The sequence below is a fragment of the Synchiropus splendidus genome, chromosome 4, assembly GCF_027744825.2.
Source record: "Synchiropus splendidus isolate RoL2022-P1 chromosome 4, RoL_Sspl_1.0, whole genome shotgun sequence".
Taxonomy (NCBI): Eukaryota; Metazoa; Chordata; class Actinopteri; order Syngnathiformes; family Callionymidae; genus Synchiropus; species Synchiropus splendidus.
Window position 1 is genome coordinate 16993830 of NC_071337.1, and position 22029 is coordinate 17015858.

The window sequence follows — 22029 nt, forward strand, 5'->3', positions numbered from 1 at the left end:
ACACTTATCACAGAACGTTGTCTCTTTTGTGTGTGTGTGTGTGTATTTTTTCTTATTAAGAACTTCATAATTTCAACACTCATGTCTGATGACCAACTGAAGAGCGTTCCAAAGTTGGCTTGAATCTGACTAGGAAAAGAAAATATAATAAAAGTACATACATTTTATCTCCATTCTGCCTACTCTTTAAGTTTGAATGTGAATTTTCAAATTTTTTTTTGTTAATATAGCAATTTCACTGAAGTTTGATGAAGCTTAGCTACAACCTTCATTTATTCCCCAACTTAACCAGCAGGTGGCAGAGTCGGACAATGCAACATGACGTGACACACACACACACACACACACACACACACACATATATATATATATATATATATATATATATATATATATATATATATATATATATATATATATATATTACATGAATGATGATGGAACTGCTACAACTTTAATTTGTTCCCCAATTAACCAGCAGGAGGCAGAGTCGGACAATGGCGCATGACGTGACACTAGAAAAAGTGGGTTTTGAATAATTATAATTATTCTCATTAAATTATAATTTTTCTACGTTTTACAATTGAGTGTGATTTTATTAAAATCAAGGGAACAGGAGTTAAGAGTTTGTATTGCAGCTGCATGATGAAAAACCCCCTCGGTGTTGAGAGAAACTGAGGTCAAACTGCACGTATGAGGAAACGTTTTTATTTGGAACGTTGATGAACATTGCCCTCTTAAGTTGAAAGGTAAAGAAGATTCATTTTGTGGAGAACAAACATTTTCTCATTGACCAGCCTAACCATTTGATTTATTGACATCATTTTGAAACGTATAAGATACATGATTTATATTATTGTCCTTCTTTTTAGCTTGGTGGGATCTTTAACTATCCATTATTTGACCAGTGGGTAGCAGCAATTGTTAATTTTTGTGCCTGAACATCAGATTCCCCTCATTGTCCCGAGTATACAAGGTCCCCAAACATACAGCTGACTTATATGGGCCAAAAAGCTAGTCAGACGTCACCAGCACAGCTGTCCACAGCTCCGTAGGAATCCTCACGTTCTGGCAGCAGTCTCTCCCTCGCACCCAGAGCCAGGCAGCAAGTCACGCAGAGGAAGCAACAACCAACCAACAACACCATGCTCAAAAAGATCCATATCACTGTGGTGACCGTAAAAGCAAACAGATAGATGGTTCGATGGCAGTAGTCGGCGTCACCAGGCACATTGTCTGGCAGGTAGACTCGATAAATCCAGACTGTGCCTGCAAAAACAGTGTGTCAAGAAGTTCCACCACACTTTGCTGCCAATAAGACTCAATGAACATGTGTCATACTAAAGGAAATATGAAGGCCTGGCTTTTAATGGACAGGATGAAGACTTTTGATCCACCTTGGAGACTTTGGATCCCAGGATGTGAGGCCATGGTCAAGATAGAAACTAGTTATTGCCTTGAGTGGAAAGGTTAATCTCATGGGGGATCAGACAACCGTAATTTGGCTCAGCATTTGTTTGATGACAAATTTACAGATAGACAGTGTCTATCAATCCAAGTGATGTGTTGACATCTCAACCTTTGCGATGTCAACACACCACTTGGATTGATATCAGCCTTGGATTGAGATCAGCCTCATCCAACAGGAGGAGAAGTTTCCTGACCTCATGGTCTTCTATTCAAGTAAGGGGCCAATAAGGATAGATATAAAGAAGTTAAGAAGAGAAAGACAACAGAGGAATGACACTGAAAGATTCTTACCTGCTATAAACCAGGAAAGAGTAAAGATGTGCAGCAAGACCACCAAGATGGAGGCTAAAGTGTTCACAACACCTCCCTGCCAGATGTTGACCGAGTAGACCAGTAGCAGAGACAGAAGCATGGACACACCCAGCACTAACAGGTAGATGGGTATCATAGGCTGCACCGGACAACTTCCCAAATGAGTGGCCCCTGTTAGTGGAAGGTGAAAGGAAACATCTTGCATTATTTCAGAATGTCTACTGGGCAACAATCGTTCAGGTCACCCTTTGAAAATACAATGAAATTATCATTCAACAAACTGCACTATGCTGCTCCACCACTTAACATTTACAACCATTGGGGTTCTGAATTAACATGTCAGGCAAAATTGTAGCAAAAACTACCAGCTGATAATATCATCAGTACAGTACTACTACTACTGTTTTCACCCTTAAGCTAACCTAATTTTACTGCAGCACAGTTCTGTAGTTCCGGTCCTAATGACCTTGCTCCTACAAGAGTTGTCACCATTTAAAGATCCCCTCAGAACCAGTTTCCCCCCCCTAAACTAATCAAATCTCACATACTGATAAAGTGGCTTCATATTAAAATACAAAAATTGTATTCATGATTTCAAAGTTAAAGTTTGCAAAATGGCTGCCTGTGACATCTGTTGCTGTATTTTAACACGTAGGTTAGTGTAATAGCAAAACCACATTTTTTATACGTTTATATGTACAGCTCATGTCTGTCCTTAGTCTTGTCATGGACACCAAAAAGTTCGCTGTTTTATTCGGCTTAGACAAGTTTATGTTATGGTGTTGCGATTCCACAACCTGTATTATGGCTGAGAACTAGGTGGCTTTATGACTTGGAAGTCATGAAAAGTACGCAACTTAATTATTTTGTTTTCATGTGTTTAGAGCATATTTTTCTCTCCAATGGTCAGTGAGAAAATTAGCGACAACATTAGCATGAATGCTAGAGTATATTAGGCTACACTTCAAATATCAATTTCTGTACAGATTTACAGAAGAGTTTACTAAAGCATTAGAATGTTTTCTGAACCTACAGTCCCATAAACATCTGGGCTTATAGATGAGTTTTGTTTTGCTGCCATGGCGCATCCGATCTAGCATGGTACATGATCCTCCCGGTCAAAGGTTTGCAACCGGCGTGAGGCGGCACGCTAGCGTGTGCCGTTGGAAATGATCCAGTTTTAAGTAATTTGTCTGAAGATAGAGGGGGGCGATATGATATTAAATCATGAACAAATAGAACGTGTTGATCATCTACCAACGTGAGGAAATGACATGGTCACAGTTTTTCTTTCCACTGTAGATCTTTGCTGATGCGTTGACTCGCACGTCAGTCGCTGCAGGGCTGTGCAGTGCTTCTCTACAAACACACTAACTTCACCATGCACCTTCACGACAGAATCATAGAGTGTTCCTTGTCGGACCCGCGATGCCAGCATGTGCACTGCAGAGCTAACAGCTAACGGATAATGTGGATGAAAAGCAGTGCTCTAGGCAGCCCAAAATGGCCAAAACAGGTTTCTGCTCAGGGCGCCACCATGGAGTCGTGTTGCTGCTGAGAAAAAACTTTGCTCCACCAGCTAGAGCAGTGCTAACCCTTTCCGAGTTAGCGTTTAAGGTCCATCGGGAATTTCATTACAAGCCAATGTGTGAAAAAAAAAAACACTGACTGATGTGCAGAAGATACATGGAAGCCAAAATCGCTGAATACTATTAATTCAATTATTTTTATGGGTTGAATTAGCTAAAGGTGTGATGCTATCACTGGATCACTGGAGCCTCACAACAAAAAGGTTGCTGGTTCAAACCCAGCCTGGAACATCTTATATTATAGGTATTTTATTGTATTTATTGTATTGTGCCAGTGATTTTTTTTTGTCACTTACCGACACTGATGGCAGCAATCATTATCATCCACCAGATGATGTTCACCACTGCTGTAAAAATGAAGTGTCATTAGAAAGGGCAAAAAAAGACAAAAGCGTCTGACTTGACAAAACTGACGTCTGACCGATCACTGAAATCAGCACACTGCCATGGAGCTTCCATCCGACCAGTGAACCGGAGTTCATATCTGCACCAGAACAACCGTACTCAGGCAAACATAATACATTGATGAGTACTTCACACTGTACCTGCTGTTCTTGGATGCACACTTTAGATGGAGCCTGAAAGGACTATTTTTCTGTCTTACATCTGCTGGTATTTGGGCAGGATGTTAACACAGCTTCTTTCAACAGGCGTGTCGCAATACCCACAGCTCCAAATAAAACAGGAAGTTATGATACAATCTGTTATCTCCTGAAAAGAACCTCATACTTGAAGTTGTATAAAATTGTATACAGTTTCCGTTGACTACTTTTTCAACCCAAGTATACATATTCCTTCAATCATGTTGATATTTACCGCAGTTGAAGCACCAATGACTATCATATATTTTGTGGGCTTGTGCCGTAGATGGTCAGTATGTTGTATGGCTCATTGAAAAAACACTGGTTCTAGAACTAGAGTCATTTGGTGGCCTTACAGTAGCTCCACCACTTTACCAATATTCCACCATTTTATAGCATTAAACAACTTTCGTCTCTCTGGGATTGACTCTTGTCAGCGTTGACTGAGGTATGTTAAGGATGCCATTGGTCCTGTTTACCAGGTGAGATTGTTTTATTATCCAGTCAGGTGGCTGGCCTTAGACTTTGATGTCTTCAAAATGTCTTGTTGTGCCAGTACATAAACATCCATACCAAAGTGATTATTCTTCATACTCTTTAATCTCCGAGCAGGTCTGATGTTTCATATTTCACTTCTCCAGCTGGAAATCAATGATCATTTGAATGATGGGAGCAGCAGGAAAGTCCATGCAAATGATTCCAAAGCGTTGGTTCCGGATGGCCATATTGGACAGCAGGTAGTCATAAAGTTGTGGGTTGACACGCAGAGCGACGGCCCGCGGGTGTGCTAGTACACCAGCCCCGCTGCTGTAGGTGAGGAAGATCCGGTCCATGTTCCCTGTAGGTGCGGCCTCCAGGTGTTTGTAAACGCTCTGCCATTTGTCCTCCACCTGGGCCAAAGTGGGAACCTGCAGTGGACAATCAGAAGATAGAGACAGACGGATCATATGGTAGCAACCACAGGCGTCTGAAAAAGGTGCCTATGGCAATATACATATACTGTATATATATGAAATATCCCTTTGTTTGCACCCGTTGTTTATACGCAAAACAGAGAATTTGCCCCTGGAAGCGATGCTTTTCAAAGTGTCTGACTAGAGTTTAGAACCTGAAAAAACTGCCCATATAAACAGAGCATAAGCGAGGAACGGCAGGCTGTAGATGTAACGCTGCTTTGGGGTCGTGTGGAAACAAAATAAATAAAAACTACATTTATGAATAATAAAACTAAATAAAATATATTTAGTTTTATTATTAAAAAAACTATTAGTTTTGTGAACCTGTGTTTTTTTGTATATCATGAACCTGTGTTCCCAGCCATGCACCCAAAAAACAGCAATCGATACATCAATAATTAATTTGGTTAATAAATGAGATGAATGAGGAAGAATACATGTAGAAAATAATCTAAATATAGGTAACAGCAATAGCTAAACAAGAGAAAAGCAAGAGAAAGAGCAGAATTAGTAATAGAATGAGCAAATATTTAAAACATATTTAATAAGAAATTTGAATATCAAACAAAATCGCGAAAATCTCTTCCTACCTTCCAGTAGTCAGCAATGTCCAGAGAATCATATCGCATGCCCAAATCCGGCCCCACGAAGTTCTGCAGGATGATGAGCTTCCCCCGCGCCTCCCCCATGGTGGGCACACGCCTACTGTGCCACAGCAGGTCCCAGTGGGCGAAGCGGTGGATGAAGTCCACCACAATGCCGTAGATGTTGTTGGTCTCGCTGTACTCCTCCTTCAGTCGCATCAGCACAGTCTCACTGGGAAAGCTTTTGAGGAAGTCCACCACGCCCTCCAACACCTGGCCAAAGTGAGCCCACTGGTACGACACCCCGTGATGGATGGTGAGATTCCCATTAATGTGTCGGACCCGAACGTCTAGGAATCGAACGCCAGCGCGCAGCTGTGAGGCCAAACTCCAGGTCTGGCATTCCGAGTACACCCCGCCATAAAAGGCCATGGTGTTGTGAGTCCCTGGCATGGTGACCTCAGAAAGGGGTCGCTCGTCTGGGATATTGACCATCCAGGAAGGGTTGAGGAATTGTGGGTTGGGGGTGTCATCATAGTCTGGTCTCTGAATGGCACCATGGCACAAACCAGTGACTCTACAGCAGAGGTAAGTGTTTAGACGATCAAGAAATCTTGTGGTATCAAAAACATGTCTATCAGGCATGTCCTCAAATGGCATGCATTCTTTGTGAAAAGAACCTTTTGCTTTATTTCAGTGCACTGTAGGAAGCAGACACCTTGGAAAGGTCACCTACACACAATTTGTGCCTCTAAAATGTCAAGAAGCCAGAAGGTTGGAATAAACATGGTGAAGATGTCCTCTGGGTTAACAGGGAAATCTTCCGTGGAAGAAGTTGAAGAAACTACTGTCCATAAAAATACCATATAATGCATGTAGCATTGCAGACTCTACTCAAATGTTATTTTATTTATATATTAGCATTCTAATTTTCTGCCTCATGTGTGGGATTTGTATGCTCTCAGTCCAAAAACAAACACAGGTGACTTAACTTTACTTAACTTAAAATATCCACAGGTGCAACTCATTTGCGAGTCCACAGCAGAAACAAATGAACAAAATGACATTCCTTCTTACGTACCCCATCAAGAACATTAGCTTCAGAACCAAATTCTGCATTTTGGTTGTTTTTCTGAAAAAAAAGGAAAAAAGGAGAATAAACAAAGTTTACATCTTTTTTTAAGTCAAGCCTCACTTAATCTATTAAGTGAACCAGCCAAAATATGCAAAGCAGAAAAGATGGAAAGTTCAGTCATCACACGAGAATAAAAATCTCTTTCTAATCCGGCAACTATCCTAGAATGAAAAAAAGTGTCAAGGTGGAGCATAGCACACAGGCCGGGTTCATTTCAATAGCAGGATTAACCTTTGTAATTCCAAAACTGAACCAGTGCTGAGTCAAACCTGCTGATGCACCAACAACGCGGTGCAGTTTTACCTCAGTTCGGACCAGGCGCAGCAGAGAGACGTCGGGGTGTCACAGATGGACTGACAAGGTGGGTCTGTTCCCCTGGCATGTTGTAGTGGGAAATATGAGAGTGAAACAGCTGTGTGTGTTTGTGTGTGTGTGTGTGTGTGTGCGCGCGCGCGATGTGCTCTGCAACACCAGGACGCCAATGACTAAACAGTTAAGGACAGCTATATACTGTACAATGAGAAAGGGTCTGTATGTGTATTATTGGCTAATACAATGTTGTTCCAACCAAAGTTCTTCTCTCAATGAGCAATGAAGAAGAGCGTGTGTGTCCTCCGGCACAATCAGGGACGCTATTAACCCATCATTCCTCAGGCAACAGCTTTTAGGACAGTGGTTGCTGTAGCCATGTCAGCATTTCATCTTGGTCATTGGCTGAGCTGCTGTAATGAAGGTTCATTATTTGAAGCCCTCAAGAGGAAGAAGGTGAGTAAGTAAACACCAGGGTAACCAAACTGTTCATGACAGCACACACAGCTTCACCAATCTGGTGTCAACAGTCTTCAGACACCTGAGGGTGTGTTTCAAAACATTCATTGCATTCTACAGGTGACATGCAAATGTGCATTCTATACAAACTCCATCTCCAAATAATGACCATTTATTTAAAAAAAAAAAAAAAAAAAAAAAAAAAAGAAGAAAAAATACTCCAGTGCCCTCCACTGATTAAACCACCACTGGTGTTTAAATGATTTCAGTGGCCTGTTGCAAAAACAACTCAAACTTATAAGTCTAGTGTCATCGTTTCAAAATAAGACAAGACAAAAAATGCTGATAGGTGATCACATCACCCATAGGATTACACCCCAGGGTCATGTGATTCCTCATTAAATGTGTACATTTAAATAGTCTGTACAATCAACAGCTTTTTCATTTATTGTTGACCTTTGTTTATAGCATGCAATTACGCTCTGCCTTATTGTTGTTGATGTTGATATTGTTTTATCAATATTTATGCAATTTTAGAAGTAGTAGATGAAAGAACACATTTGGATAAATATGTTTGCGCAAAAATACGACAGGTGTGTGCTTCCCTTGTGCCACAATGGAGTAAGTCAAACATTACTCCCTGGCCATGACCTTGTCACCCCTGAATGATGTTTGGTTCACTGGCAATGCAGTGTAGCCAGATTAAGTAAATGAACATTTCCACAAGTGAATACCTTCAACATCAAAGTTAGAGTTTGAGTGTATTCTCTTGAAAAATGTCTAACATTAATGATAATTGCCCAATAATGCAATTCATTATTACATAAAAAAAACAAAAACAATCACAATAATAAAATAATTCTAAATACTGATACTTTTTTTATTTTGTATTTCATTTCAGTTATTAAACAAATTTGATATTTATGAGTGAATTATTTTCTGGAAAACGATATGTATTCTAATTTCTCATTTTAGAGTGGTTGTTGTAACTGAAGTCAGACAAAGTTGTGTCATGCCAATGGTATATATAGAATGAAAGGGTGTTAATAGAGGTGCCTTTCCTTTGGCTGGTAGATGTCGGCTCCCTCATGATGATGAACCACTGTGGCTTGAAAGAATCTTTGAAACCAACACTCAGCTCCTGGACGAGTGATGTAAGACTAGTTAATAGTGTTAAAACGCACGGGAAGAGTGTGGCCGTCCTGTGTATTTGCAAGTGTAACACGTTGTTCAAAGGCGTATGTGGTTCGTGTGTAGAAGTTCTGATCCGAATTTAACCTGGATTTAACCAGATAGACTCGTCCACGCCTACTCTGGAATACAAGGTGTGGAGCAGTAATAACAACAAATGGACAAGGTGGTGGCTCGCGCGCCACAGCCTAGTCCTCTCAGCCAACCACAGCGGAGCAAAAATGAACAACTTCCGTGTATTTACTTCCTTAAATAGCACGAAGGGGCGGGCATTGTTTGCCTTAAAGGAAAATGGTGGCGAGGAAAGTCAGACGTCGCTAGAAACAAGGATACGGGCTGTTTCTCTGGTGAGTTTGCTTTTTTATACGAGATTTGTCCTACGAAACGACTAACACGAGGACTGTTTGTTGCGTGAAGTCGTCTAGTTTTGAATAAAGTCTCGAATGCCGCGGATGTTGGGCCATATGTGTTGGTCATTATCGGGAAACGAAAGAACCAGCTCGGAGGTGCGGCACTTATTCAGCTCATGTTTAGCGCGCCTGTTTTTTTTTTGTTTTACTAATTTGATCTATACACGTCGAGAAGGGCTACAAATGGACACACAATTGGTTACTAGGCCATGCTATTGTTTATTTCCGGTCTTTCCTGTGTTGCCATGATGACAAGCAGCGCAACGAAGCCGGTGAAGATTAATGCAACAACAATGAGAGAAATTCACAGAATATTTTCTATTCTTTTGTATCATTCCATTGTCATACCATGACCATTGCTTACTCATTCCCCCCTCTGCACTTATGTAAGAGTACAACATAGAATGCTGTCATAGTTTACTACAGCTAACTACATTATATTAACTATATGCGCCGTGTTAACTCCTCGTTTGGTGGTCGCCTCATTAATACAAAAGGTTCATGGGTGAAGTGGTTGTTTTCAGAAGGCAGCGAAAGATCATGAACCTTAAAGCTTGCTTGTTTTGGTTGTCAGTTATCCGGGTCGTCGTCCTTGAGGTTGACATCTTAGTCTTTTTTAGGAATTAAGGGTATGCATTTTTTGGAGACCTGGACCTAAATCCCTTTGTCTCATTTAAACATTCTTAAAACATCTTTAGTCATTGGGAAGCACAGTGGTTACATCACCCCACTTGCAAACCCTGTTGTTACTCTCTGAAAAAAATGAATGCATCTTGTTTAAGGAGTTAGACCTCAATTCCTATTAACTGTGCTTAGTTTCTCATCGCCAGTCGACCACACCAGTAACAGTTTTAGATGCTGAGATCCTGATCTCAGCAAGGCTTTGGATTAAATGTAATTCCAAATTTTAAAAAATCAATTGTTATAAATGAATGAACATTTGGTGTGTGGACTGAAGTAAGTATCAGCTGCGATGATGATCGTGAAGCGTCTGTGAATTGTTGGTGGTCTCGAGTGTAATGTGATGCCAGTTAAGTTTGTCACCTGAGCAACACCTGGCAACTGTGAGCGCTGTAATATGAGAGGTAGCTTGAAGGCAAAACCTTAATGGCATATGGTGAAGAAGTCCACATAATCCAACGTCATCATTTTTCTATTTTTCAGGTTTAAGCTCACAAGAGTGAAGGAAAAGCAACTCTGGAAGGATGGCCAGCGCTGAACAGATAAAGCAAACTGCCGTTAAGGTTCTGAGCTGCGTTGAGAAGGTTTCCTCTTTCGCCTCCTCCATAGACCCGATCTTTGGCATCGTCTCCTCGTTGGTTGGTGTTGCTCGAAAGGGCCTCGACGACGACAAAGGCCACGCTTTGGACAAGGATTTCCAGGAGGTCCGCAGCAAACTGGAGAGCATTTCCCAGAAGAACCAGCAATGTCTCAAGCAGATCCGCATCGATGAGGTGAATGAAACCTTTGGCAAGTACGAGGAATACATCAAACACCAGTACACGGCCTTCAACAACATGGTGACCCAGATCAAGAAGGATCCTGACAACACTCAGCGATTCATGGACAACTTTGAGAAGATTTACGAGCGAGATAAGAGCGACTTGAGCCTTGACGTGTATTATCAAGGCGTCGTTGGAAACAGCCGGCTATTTGGGAGAAATCTGCTGAAAGTGTACATGGACCACTGCGACAGTGACCGTGAGATCATGGAGTACCGCTGCTCTCACATCATACACCTCTTCCACATGGGACTCATCGCCCTCATGGCTTACACTGCTGTTACAGAAGATGATGAGGATGAGGTGCGTGAAAAGTGGGCCAAGAGGGTCGAAGAGATCCAGACCAAGATGCAGGAGGTGCTGAGCCAGTGCAAAGAAAAGAAGGCACCGTGAGTGAGGCGAACGACATTGGGAGCGGGAACCAAAGCAACGCTGAGATATGGACCACTCTAAAAAGACAAATCATTTAAAATAAATGTATATGCACTTAAATATATTTAATGTTTGTCTCAAGCCATGTTCACTATTGCAGAAATTACATTGTTGGCTTCAACTGAAAACTTTTTTTTTCAATAAATGTGACTTTGAGACCAATCTGTGACTGATAATTGTGGTTCCGTGGCAGCTGGTGAGTCAAAGAAGAAGAAGAAGCAGCAATGTTTTCATTCTGGCGAGTTGTGACTGCAAAACATGTGAGGTCAGATGGCCAGGTTTGTCATTTTGAATATTGACATCCATCAACGATACATGAAGGAGCAAGTTGAGGTCGGTTAGTGGGTGCGGTCAGACACAGCCAAGCAGACGCAGCACCGATCCCCGCCGATCTATGTGCTGTGCATTAAGGGAAGTCAGGCTGTCCAGGGTCGCGTAGTTTGGCTCTGACGTAGGGGGCAGGAGCCAGGCGTCTCGCTGTCCAATCACCTACCCTCTCCTCGGGTCGCGTAATTTGTGACGTCACCATATTTACTCCGTTGATTCACTAAGACAGAGTTTGTTTTCCACTTCTATACGCAAGAATTAGAATCAAATTTATTGCCATGGTCAGTGGGGATCCCACCAACTAGGAAAGTGCTTTGGAATAGAGTGCTGTCAAAAAATAAAATAAAGTAAAATAAAACATCATGAATTTAACAGTCTGATGGCAGAGGGGAAGAAGCTGTTCCTGTGATGGGAGGTTCTGGTCTGAATGGACCGTAGCCTCCTGCCAGAGGGAAGAGGAACAAACAGTCCATGTCCAGGATGAGAAGGGTCGGCTCTGATCCGACCTGCATGTCTCTGGGTCCAGAAGACATACAGGTCCTGAAGAGGTGGCAGGCTGCGACCGATCAACGTCTATATGTTCTCATTATTTTTCCTTCTTAGCTGTAAAAGACCAGAGAAATATTGTAGTGGCGTGCTTATATGTGGAGTCTCGAAAACACTATGCACGTCCAAAACAAGCAATTCCAATCTGGCGTAACATACCTGCAGAAAATGCACGCGTTAAAGATCGATATAGATTGCCTTTAATACCTGACTATCTAGTTTAGCAGGCCACACAAATAATAGTATTAGTAATGGGTCCGATTCTGTCCCAACGTCAATGTGTTTGAGCTCCACTATAATACGGTTTTTAAAAAGTTACTTTTGCTAGTAACTAGTTACTTTGAAAGCAGCTTGAAGTTACTTTTGAACAATGTAACTAGTAACTCTAACTAAGTTACTAATTTAAAGTAACTTGCCCAACACGGGTTGTAATCAATTTAATAAGCGCCTTCTTGTGAGATAAGATCCTGATGCTCCAGCAAACTGCAAACAAGAGGCAGATTCTGTCAAATGATTTCCCTGTTCCAGAACCCCTCCTGTGGCTTGACATTCACATTGATGAGTTTAAAAGCATATACATACCTAGTACATCTTCCAGGCCTGTTGAGAATGAGCCTAGTGCAGTCAGAAGGTCCACTATCACATATCTTTATATGTGAACAGCCTCCAGTGGTGTATCTAGGTGGTATGTGTGTGAGTTACTATCCTTCATCCACAAATGCACATTCATGCAGACACAAAATGCAAAATCACCCTGAAGCACTTCAATATACAGACGAAAACATCACCCAATACTATCCACTGTCTTTATATTACAGTTATGATTATGATTACAATACATAATTCATGGTTACAGTCATGGCCAAGGAGAAGCATGCAACATTTGGACAATTACTTTGACCACCGCCACTTGCTTAGAAACATATGAAAGAGGTGCGACATTTCAAGTTGCGCTGATGCCTGAAGTTGTTCTTTCATTGGATAGTTCCACCAACATTACTTGCTGAGTAAAAAAAAAAAAAGACGCTGTAAACATATATTTGTACAAAAATAACTTATAACTTTATAAAACCAATCATATTCCATCAAAATATCATAAATGTTGTCACAATAACAAATTCATAATGTAGAAAACACCTGGGGGTCTGGAGTTTTATTTCTCAAGCAGCTGCAAAGTCAAAATCAGCAAATCCACTTTTTCGTCTTTTGTGGTGATGGAGCTTCTTCCTCGCTGTCCAGATGTGATGCAGGGAAGAGAGTCTGTCTCTCCTTCTGACCTTGTTCATCTTCTTTCGTATAGTGATGCAAGACAAGCACATAGTTGTATCTGCTGTGAATCTGTGATGGTTTCCTGAACTTTCACACATTTAATCATTCAAACAAGAAAACAATTCTGACCCGTTTTTCCTTCCGGAAGAAGCTCTGTGTTTTCTCTGTCTTGTCTTTTTCATTTTTCACACGAAGATTTGGTTTGGAAAATGTTTTATAGCCAATACGTGAAAAAGGACAGCAATAACTGTAAATATTTCTTTATAAAATATATACAAGTTGTTCATACGTTGTTCGGCAAACTTCACATTCTCCATAGTCCCGCTCCCAGGTCCCAGTGGCATGGAGCTGACTCCTCAGTCACCTGAGGAGACCTCAGCTCATGAAGGTCCTCTTGACCTCACTCAGGTCCCCAACTCTGCGGTATGGACCACTCTAAAAAGACAAATCATTTAAAATAAATGTATATGCACTTAAATATATTTAATGTTTGTCTCAAGCCACATTTTCCCATGTTCACTATTGCAGAAATTACATTGTTAGCTTCGACTGAAAACTTTTTTTTTTTCAATAAATATGTGACTTTGAGACATATCTGTGATGACATGACATGATGACATGAAAGAAAGGGTCCAAACATTCCCCTGCTGTCCTTGAGTAGTTTTCTTGACTTGCATCATATCAAATGGAACCCATTCACATTCAGTCACAGAGAAAAGAGTAGTAAATGAATAAACATATTCATCCTTTAAACATCAACTTCATTCACTTAAAACAGTGTTCTGACAAAAAGCAAACAAGCAAGTCTGTTTTATTCCTGAAGTTACTCTAATATGGGTGGATTTCAAACAAATCAAAAGTGAAACTACTAATTGAGAGTTGAACATTATTGTTAATAAAGTTATTATATAGTTAAATATAGACTGACAGGAATATCCATAACTGATTTCTTAGGAAATCTGTCACTGTGATTGTTTTACAAGATAAAAGGGTGTAGAAAGGAAGGTATGTGCACAATGTCTTCATTAGAATCTGATGGACGCCGCAGCTATTTCTCGTAATCTCAGGTAGTATTTTGGACACGTCTTCCGGGAACCATTTGATTCGGTAACTACCGGTAGTTATTTTTTTTGTAGGTGGCGGACTGCTGCACTAAGTCCACCACAACTCCAGAGGTCGCTGTTGCCGCCATCTCCTCGACTGGACGGTAACGCGACTCCTCTTTGTCCTGCTCAAAACTGCAGATTAAACTACCTCAACTTGGCGACTAGTGTTACATTTCTTCTTCATCTAAGAACGAAGAACAAGTCTCGCAGATATTCATACTAAGGCGAGGATCTGTCTCGACGGAAGTTCACGTCACCCTCGGTGAGTTTGGTCTGTTATAATAATAACTTGTGGTTCGTGACATCAAACTAGGTAGATTCGAGCCCCGGTTTATAGCAACACGCCGTACATGCGGCTTGGGAAATAAAGATTGAACATCTGCTGTTTCATAAGAGTTTTAATTCAACGCAGTGTCTGGTTTCCGGGGCGTGACGGGAGCCTGAACGGAACAAGTTGAGGTTTGTTATTGTTGTGACATGAACGTCTTGTTTATAGATTTCCACTGCAGTGTTCCCTCTGTCTTGTTTCTTTCAGCATCTTGTGATACGATAAACTTGCTCCAACACTTTGTGTTAGCTTCAGTACTTAGCGACGAACCACAGCACATCTATAATTTATTGTTGATGAATTGTTAAAATTGTTTTGCTGAGCTGCTCTTGTACTCTCAGTACACTTGGATGAAACAAACTGGGCTGCCTTTGTGTTACTTCTTATCTTTGAAATCATTACACATAAATGTCTTTATAACTAGTGTCATGGCAGCGTGGAATCACTGAATGGTTCTGTGTGTTACATTTAGTACCTCTGTACAGCAATGCTTCATTTCAGTTTTTTTTTTTGTTTTTTTCAACAATGGATCCCCTACTTGTTGAAGCAGCGTGCTCTCTCTCACTTAAATATATTTACTAGGTGTGGGATTCCATTAAAAAAAACTAACCTAGTTAATTAGAGAATGTGTGATTAATTCATCTAAATTAATCTCAGTTTAATTGTATAAGAATATTTGCCACAAGAAGCCACATTTTTCAATTTGAATGAAGTTGGTATATTTCAATTCATAACTCCATGCCCATTCACCTCCACAATGCACCAGGATGGATGTTGTCCACCAACATTACTTGCTGTGTAAAAAAAAAAAAAAAAAAGACGCTGTAAACATATATTTGTACAAAAGTAACTTAGAACTTTATAAAACCAAACATATTCCATCAAAATATCATAAATGTTGTCACAATAACAAATTCATAATGTAGAAAACACCTGGGGGTCTGGAGTTTTATTTCTCAAGCAGCTGCAAAGTCAAAATCAGCAAATCCACTTTTTCGTCTTCTTTTGTGGTGATGGAGCTTCTTCCTCGCTGTCCAGATGTGATGCAGGGAAGAGAGTCTCTCCTTCTGACCTTGATTAATTAAAATAATGATTATCTCCCTGACTACACGCTATCTCGACAACAGTTTTGTTCATCTTCTTTCGTATAGTGATGCATGACAAGCACAGAGTTGTATCAGCTGTGATGGTTTCCTGAACTTTCACACATTTAATCATTCGAACAAGAAAACCTGTTTTTCCTTCCGGAAGAAGCTGAGTGTTGTCTGTCTTGTCTTTTTCATTTTTCACACGAAGATTAGGTTTGGAAAATATTTTATAGCCATTACGTGAAAAAGGACAGCAATAACTATAAATATTTCTCTATAAAATATATACAAGTTGTTCATACGTTGTTCAGCAAACTTCACATTCTCCATAGTCCCGCTCCCAGTGGCATGGAGCTGACTCCTCAGTCACCTGAGGAGACCTCAGCTCATGAAGGTCCTCAACTTTAAAACAAATTTATATGCACTTAAATATATTTAATATTTGTCTCAAGCCACATTTTCCCATGTTCAATATTGCAGAAATTACATTGTTAGCTTCGACTGAAAACAAGAAGCCACATTTTTCAATTTGAATGGATTTGGTATATTCCTGAATCATCTGATGGACCCATACATACATTTAAACAACAAAATATTGTTTATTTTTCATCAGTTTGATAATAGCACAATAAATCAGGAAGGTGGCTGTATTCAAGTTTTTATATATATAATAATTTATATATATATTATATATATATATTTTATATACCTTATTGAAACTAAAGCTCTTTTAATGTCTTGAAATTTTATAAGAATTTCAAGTACATTCAGAGTAGTGGAAACCCTGGCCATTGTGTAGTGAAAAACATCCCTGAACAAAAGCAAACAGATGCTTTTGTTTGCTTTTGTTCAGGGATTCCTCCATGTTTGTTGTTGTTGTTGTTATCATCCTAGCTGCGACGTGTCTTGTGCATCAGTGTGATCAGTGGACCAGGAACTCCTACACCTAGGTTCCCTGTTGTCTGGAGAGCAAACTGTTAAACTATTTTTTGTAATTAATTAATCATAATAATGTTGTAATTAATTAGTCATAATTAACTTGTTAAAGTCCCACCACTAAGTTGCCAAGGAATGTGGGTGGTCACAAACAAATGCTTGGTCCTATTTGTATTATTATTATTATTATTATTATTATTATTATTATTATTATTATATTCTGTCCATTGTTATTCTTTATATGTCCCAAATTCCCAGAGTGTTATAAGCTGCTGACTGTATGATGCAGCTGCATTGTTCGTTGCCTTCTAGGGCCATTTAGATGTGTCGATGTCCTCTTCTTTGAGGTTTTACCCTGTTCTTTAACTGAAACAGAATCCTGTCCTCGTATTTCAGGCTGCAGATATGCCTCTCCACAGCATATGGCCCTTTGCCTGGAGGTGTGGTCGAGACTGAGGGAAAGCCTTCACCATGGGCAATGAGGACATCTTCGATGAGGTGTTTGTCGCTGTCATTCGCCCCAAGAGTCAAGTCAGCCTGAGCTCCAAAGAGTACAGAGCAAAAGCCTATGAGGTAAAAGAGAACTATGTGCACTCATGCACGGCGAACTGGTGAAGTACATCTGCAAGCACAGCAACGCCTACATTAAAACCACACAGCAAAACCAAATGACAGGAGTAAACACACAGGAAGCCATCAACGCATGATAAAGCATTCACAGCATTCACAGCAGAAACCCTGTCTCATATTCTCCTCTTGTGTTTCACCGTCTGCCGGTGAAGATTCTGCTTTCGGAGGTTCCCCTGGAAGGGAAGGAGAAGAAGAAAAAGAAAGTTCTTCTTGTGACCAAGATTCAAGCTGGAGTAGATAAAACAAAATCAATTCTTGACTATGTGGATGAAACCATTAAACCGCTGTCCAACCATCATGGATTCATTGGTGAGTGAGAAAGATTTAGTCAAGGCATTTACTTGGATTTTTATTAAGCTGCAAAACTATTATTAAAATGGTTAAATATCTTTTGTTATTGAGGCAAACGTGTAGTGCACTTGAAGAAATTCCAGCTGGACAGAAACGAAGACGGAAGAGAAGCGTCACTTTTTGTGGTTCCAGTTGGTGTTAAAGGTGAATGACTCTCACATGATCTCTTAACTGGTCATTGATTTTAAATGAGTGTATCTTACACAGACAACCACAAGCTGGCTCATAATGCCGGCGGTCCAAGCTTCCACTGTCTCCATGATATCATGCGTGTGTGCAGCGAAAACAGCACTCACTTCTGCTCCACCACCTCCAAGATGCTACTGGCCCTAGACAAGTAAGGCCAGTGGAAAAGATGCTGAAGACCCTTCTTGGAACTAAGTCCTTGTTCCTCCGCAGATGGTTGGCGGAACAGCACACGGTGGCGCACGCTATTCCTGCCCTGTTCCGTCCAGCCCCGATGGAGCGGGTCAAGACTAACATCATAAACCCGGCCTACAGCAGTGAAGGAGAGCTGAGCGACGAGGGCCTGCACATGGGCTATACATCTCTAGAGATCAAGACCAAGATGATGTCCCTGGAAAAGGCGGACATGTGCATCCTTAACCCGCTCTATGGTTCTGACTTGCAGTACACGAACCGGGTCAGTCTCTTTGATGACTCGCTCTCATTCTTAAAACCATCAAAAGCCTTTCCCTTTGTACAATACAATGAAAATGTCTGAACAAAAGAACTTGTGACCACTGAAGGTGCTTTGTTTCATTTTGGTCAAAACAGAATACTGAGGTTGACACCTTCCATTCCTCACGCTCTTCTTGGTATTTCAGCCAAAATCCTCTTGACCTTTAAGTTTTACTTTAGTGTTGTGCTTTAGTTTCCATTCTAACAGGTGTACAAACCTAAGTGGGGTAAACTGGCAGCTAAACGGATTATGGTCAGACGTTTTGAAGAGTTGCTTCGCCTCTCTTTACTTTATTGTGCACTACTGAATAACCAAACACCATAACTTTGTGTTTTGCTACTGTCCTCTCTTAACTCCAGTTAATCTAATCGAATCTGGAATCTCTTCTTCAGGTAGATAAAGTGATCATCAACCCATACTTTGGTCTTGGGGCACCAGACTACTCCAAGATTCAGATCCCCACTGGGGAAAAGTGGCAGCATGGTCCCAACTGTGTGCCTGAAGACAAGTAAGCTGACATGACTGTTCATTTTTTGGGGTATTTTAAATCCATCCTGTTTCTTTTCTCCTGTCCTCAAAGGGAACGTCAGTGGGTGGACGACTTCCCGCTGCACCGCAGTGCATGTGAGGGAGACACAGAGCTACTTGCTAAGCTCGTGGACAGTGGCTTTTCTGTAAAGCAGTTGGACAGCGACCACTGGGCCCCTATTCACTATGCCTGCTGGTAGGTCAGAAGAAAAGGTCTAACCAAAGTGGAAGGAGAAACCGATGTGTGTTTTTTCTAGGCATGGTAAAGTGGAAGCCACCAAACTGTTGCTGGACAAAGGAAAGTGTAATCCAAACTTGCTAAACGGTCAGCTAAGCTCACCTCTGCATTTTGCCGCTGGTGGTGGCCACGCTGAGATAGTCCAGCTACTGCTGCAACACCCAGAGATCGACCGGGTATGACGGTGGCTCAGTCATTTTATACGCAGTCGAAGTTCACTTTTACATACGACTAAAGGTGTGCTGTCATTTCCAGCATATCGAGGACCAGCAGAAGAAATCCCCCATGCAGGTGTGCGAGGAGAAAAAGCAGGGTGAATGGGAGGAGGCGCTCAAGCTGTTGCAGCAGGCCACCAAGAAACCAGTGAGTCACATATGAGACATTAAAATACCGTCGCTATATTATTTCACACCGACTAACATGACCAAGTAGTAATGTTCAAACATGGTTATGGTGGTTTAAATGAAATAACAGGAGCACTGCCACCATTTGTGAAACTGCAGCTTGTGCAGCCCAGACACCTGAAGGGCCAGACCAAGTGATAGTGGTTGCAGATGACTGATATTTATGTACTGGTCATGGTTGAAATCCAGTATTTTTACGGTCATTAGTGCTGTACAAAAATTCCTTGTTTCTCAGTCAGTTTGCTACTTTCTGCTTCCTTTTTGCTTTGTGGGAGGACCTTTGTGGCGTTACCTCTTCATGCAACGGTTGTTGGAAAATACATTTTCCAGTATTTCTTTATAACATTTTTATAGCATTTTTGACTGGTATGACTTATGGTCCAAAAAATAAGGTGCTCAAAACAAATGTCCGTTGACTTTTATCTGGGTTATTTTTAACCGACGTGCTGTCATTTGTAGAGCATGGAGCTGCTCCAGAAAGTGGTTTGTTTTCAAAAGTTTGTTTCAAACACACACAGCCTCACCAGTCAATTGATTCTCAGTCAGGGGCTGCTTGTTTCAAGTTGTTGGTTGGACCTAAAAGCTGCACCATCCCAGCCCGTCCTGGAACAGTTTGGTGAGCCCTGAAAGTCTTGAACTGATGCTTTATTGTCTTGTCTCCGGTTCCACAGTATGAGAAAGTGCGAATCTACCGCATGGACGGCTCCTATCGCTCTGTGGAGCTGAAACACGGCAACAACACCACAGTGCAGCAGATCATGGAAGGGATGCGTCTGTCTCAGGACACCCAGCAGTACTTCACCATCTGGATCTGCTCCGAGAACCTGCGTGAGTTCATGATTCAAGTAGAGCCAACGTTGGGATCAATGCATCGGTAGAACACTCAATCTTCTCCTTAAATGAAGGTTTATTTCTTAAATGAAAAGCCTTTCAATGTTGCAACTGAAGTGCGTTTGGATTTGAGTGGTTGTCTGTGTGTGTGTGTGTGGCAGACCTGCAGTTGAAGCCGTACCACAAGCCCTTGCAGCACCTGAGAATCTGGACGGAGATCGTGACTGACCTGACTGTGCTGGATCCTCAGAGAGAGACTCCTCAGCTGTTCCTCCGGAGAGATGTTCGGTTACCACTGGACGTAGAGAAAAAGGTGGAATACAGTAACATCAAAGATTATTGTACGTGGAAGTAGAGGCGCTGAGCGTGACCCGACTTGTTTCTCAGGTGGAAGATCCCCTGGCCATTCTCATCCTGTTTGATGAGGCTCGTCACTGCCTGCTGAAGGGCTTCTTCCCTGCTCCAGACAGTAAACTGATCACGCTGGCCAGCCTCCTGCTGCAGATCATCTACGGGAACTACGAAAGCAAGAAGCACAAACAAGGCTTCCTCAAGTAGGCTGAGGTGGAATTATCTGGTGGGCAGCATATGATGCCTTCCCATCAATGTTTTGTCCTTTTCTGCAGTGAAGAAAATCTGAAGTCCATTGTTCCAATACTCAAAGTGAAGAGTAAAGCTTATCACTGGACCAGCCGGATTCTCCATGAGTACAAAGTATTCAAATCTTTATTATCTGTGAAGAGAAGCTCGGTGTGAATGTATGCATTGATCTCTGTCGATGTCAGGCTTTGAGCAACAGCGAGGGCGTGAGCAAAGAGATGCACCACCTGCAGCGACTCTTCCTCCAGAACTGCTGGGACATCCCCACCTATGGCGCTGCCTTTTTCACGGGGCAGGTGTACACCAAGGCCAGCGCCAGCAACCACAAAGTGATCCGGGTCTACGTTGGGGTCAACATGAAGGGTCTGCATCTGATGAATATGGAGACCAAGGTGCGTGCGCACACCTGGGTCAAGATGTGACTGATGAACTGTGTGATTCACTAAACCTGTCTGGCTGTTGAACTGTGCTTTGACCTTCCAGGTTCTTCTCATCAGCTTGGAGTACGGCACCTTCATGTGGCAGCTGGGACATGCTGACCAATATTTCCAAATACACAGCGGTGACAATAAAATGAACTTCATTGTGCACACAAAACAGGTAACATATACACAAGCACTCATGAGTCACTGAATCGTGAAAATTGTTATGGCATACACTCTGGTTTCTCCACCAGGCTGGGCTAATCGTTAAACTCTTAATGAAGCTGAGCGGACAGATGACTGCGAATGACAAAAGTGCATTAGACAAATATGCCTACGGCTGAGGGAACGTCAGCGGAGAAGACGCTGCTGCCAAAATCTTCCCATCCAACCTGCCCCCATCTTGACTGCATTGAAGCTGGAGGAAGATTTGCTCTTGTACAACTGTCTCCCATAAATATCCATTACTGAAACTTCCTTATTTTGGTCTGATACATGTAAATAATTCTATTTAAAGTTTAAATAAATGACTGCAGTTTGAATAAGATGATGTCTGTTGTATGTTCTCGTGCAATTGTTGGGTGAGATAAATTGACATTTATGTTCAATGCATGATATTGCTCCGTACTGGTCTGCTGCATTCCTTATTACCTCACTGTAATTGGGTGTAGATTAAAATGCATTAAAATTGATTGCAAAATTTAAGTAAATTTATATTAACTTTTTGTTGATATCGTTTGTAACTCACTGGATTTATATACATCTATGGGATTCCCCAGCCAAACAATGGGAACGGTTGTATCTTTACCAGTG

The 22029-nt window shown here is 41.4% G+C and overlaps 4 protein-coding genes and 1 long non-coding RNA gene across 10 annotated transcripts; 2 read left to right on the top strand and 3 right to left on the bottom strand.

The window, feature by feature from the left end:
- Window positions 1–738: 738 nt before the first annotated feature.
- On the bottom strand, window positions 739–4039 carry LOC128757917 (transmembrane protein 272-like). Of its 3 annotated transcripts, none has more exons than XM_053863554.1 (5): window positions 3917–4039; window positions 3793–3855; window positions 3668–3715; window positions 1762–1953; window positions 739–1269 (listed from the first exon to the last, which is right to left on the bottom strand). In XM_053863554.1, exons 2-5 carry the CDS (start codon window positions 3851–3853, stop codon window positions 1019–1021), a joined length of 552 nt encoding a protein of 183 aa, XP_053719529.1. In that variant the 5' UTR covers window positions 3854–3855; window positions 3917–4039; the 3' UTR covers window positions 739–1018. The 3 variants fall into 3 exon arrangements, with proteins under 3 accessions (XP_053719529.1, XP_053719526.1, XP_053719527.1); XM_053863551.1 differs by having other exon boundaries at window positions 3668–3718; XM_053863552.1 differs by having other exon boundaries at window positions 3668–3718; window positions 3793–3953.
- Window positions 4040–4490: 451 nt separating this feature from the next.
- si:dkey-266f7.9 (uncharacterized protein LOC100006223 homolog) lies at window positions 4491–6998 on the bottom strand. 2 transcript variants are annotated; one of them, XM_053861889.1, is made up of 4 exons: window positions 6931–6998; window positions 6574–6624; window positions 5499–6069; window positions 4491–4860 (listed from the first exon to the last, which is right to left on the bottom strand). In XM_053861889.1, exons 2-4 carry the CDS (start codon window positions 6609–6611, stop codon window positions 4582–4584), a joined length of 888 nt encoding a protein of 295 aa, XP_053717864.1. In that variant the 5' UTR covers window positions 6612–6624; window positions 6931–6998; the 3' UTR covers window positions 4491–4581. The 2 variants fall into 2 exon arrangements, with proteins under 2 accessions (XP_053717864.1, XP_053717865.1); XM_053861890.1 differs by lacking the exon at window positions 6931–6998 and adding an exon at window positions 6859–6884.
- Window positions 6999–8844: 1846 nt separating this feature from the next.
- rpz2 (rapunzel 2) lies at window positions 8845–11084 on the top strand. The gene is made up of 2 exons (XM_053861891.1): window positions 8845–8933; window positions 10161–11084. Exon 2 carries the CDS (start codon window positions 10202–10204, stop codon window positions 10889–10891), a length of 690 nt encoding a protein of 229 aa, XP_053717866.1. The 5' UTR covers window positions 8845–8933; window positions 10161–10201; the 3' UTR covers window positions 10892–11084.
- A 1869-nt stretch (window positions 11085–12953) lies between these two features.
- LOC128756972 (uncharacterized) lies at window positions 12954–18117 on the bottom strand. Its single transcript, XR_008414342.1, has 4 exons — window positions 17808–18117; window positions 16885–17333; window positions 13437–13507; window positions 12954–13089 (listed from the first exon to the last, which is right to left on the bottom strand). It is a non-coding gene; the product is annotated as an uncharacterized LOC128756972 (long non-coding RNA).
- krit1 (KRIT1 ankyrin repeat containing) lies at window positions 14228–22004 on the top strand. Of its 3 annotated transcripts, XM_053861886.1 has the most exons (18): window positions 14228–14279; window positions 14368–14440; window positions 16927–17103; window positions 17313–17469; window positions 17563–17655; window positions 17719–17848; window positions 17911–18154; window positions 18586–18701; window positions 18774–18917; window positions 18979–19135; window positions 19215–19322; window positions 20035–20191; window positions 20356–20507; window positions 20582–20748; window positions 20821–20908; window positions 20980–21186; window positions 21278–21394; window positions 21471–22004. In XM_053861886.1, exons 3-18 carry the CDS (start codon window positions 17002–17004, stop codon window positions 21558–21560), a joined length of 2229 nt encoding a protein of 742 aa, XP_053717861.1. In that variant the 5' UTR covers window positions 14228–14279; window positions 14368–14440; window positions 16927–17001; the 3' UTR covers window positions 21561–22004. The 3 variants fall into 3 exon arrangements, with proteins under 3 accessions (XP_053717861.1, XP_053717860.1, XP_053717862.1); XM_053861885.1 differs by having other exon boundaries at window positions 14259–14440; XM_053861887.1 differs by lacking the exons at window positions 14228–14279; window positions 14368–14440 and adding an exon at window positions 14457–14637.
- Window positions 22005–22029: the final 25 nt, after the last annotated feature.

Excerpts from the sequence above, each read along its gene's own strand:
- krit1 (XM_053861886.1), top strand. The coding sequence starts at position 17,002 with ATGGGCAATGAGGACATCTTCGATGAGGTGTTTGTCGCTGTCATTCGC. Across the intron at positions 17,656-17,718 it reads GGTTCCAGTTGGTGTTAAAG|ACAACCACAAGCTGGCTCAT; the intron begins GTGAATGACTCT and ends TATCTTACACAG. Across the intron at positions 18,702-18,773 it reads AACTGTGTGCCTGAAGACAA|GGAACGTCAGTGGGTGGACG; the intron begins GTAAGCTGACAT and ends CTGTCCTCAAAG.
- si:dkey-266f7.9 (XM_053861889.1), bottom strand. The coding sequence starts at position 6,611 with ATGCAGAATTTGGTTCTGAAGCTAATGTTCTTGATGGG. Across the intron at positions 6,070-6,573 it reads AAGCTAATGTTCTTGATGGG|AGTCACTGGTTTGTGCCATG; the intron begins GTACGTAAGAAG and ends CCTCTGCTGTAG. Across the intron at positions 4,861-5,498 it reads ACATTGCTGACTACTGGAAG|GTTCCCACTTTGGCCCAGGT; the intron begins GTAGGAAGAGAT and ends TGTCCACTGCAG.
- rpz2 (XM_053861891.1), top strand. The coding sequence starts at position 10,202 with ATGGCCAGCGCTGAACAGATAAAGCAAACTGCCGTTAAGGTTCTGAGC.
- LOC128757917 (XM_053863551.1), bottom strand. The coding sequence starts at position 3,853 with ATGAACTCCGGTTCACTGGTCGGATGGAAGCTCCATGGCAGTGTGCTG. Across the intron at positions 3,719-3,792 it reads TGTGCTGATTTCAGTGATCG|CAGTGGTGAACATCATCTGG; the intron begins GTCAGACGTCAG and ends TCATTTTTACAG. Across the intron at positions 1,954-3,667 it reads GATTGCTGCCATCAGTGTCG|GGGCCACTCATTTGGGAAGT; the intron begins GTAAGTGACAAA and ends TTCCACTAACAG.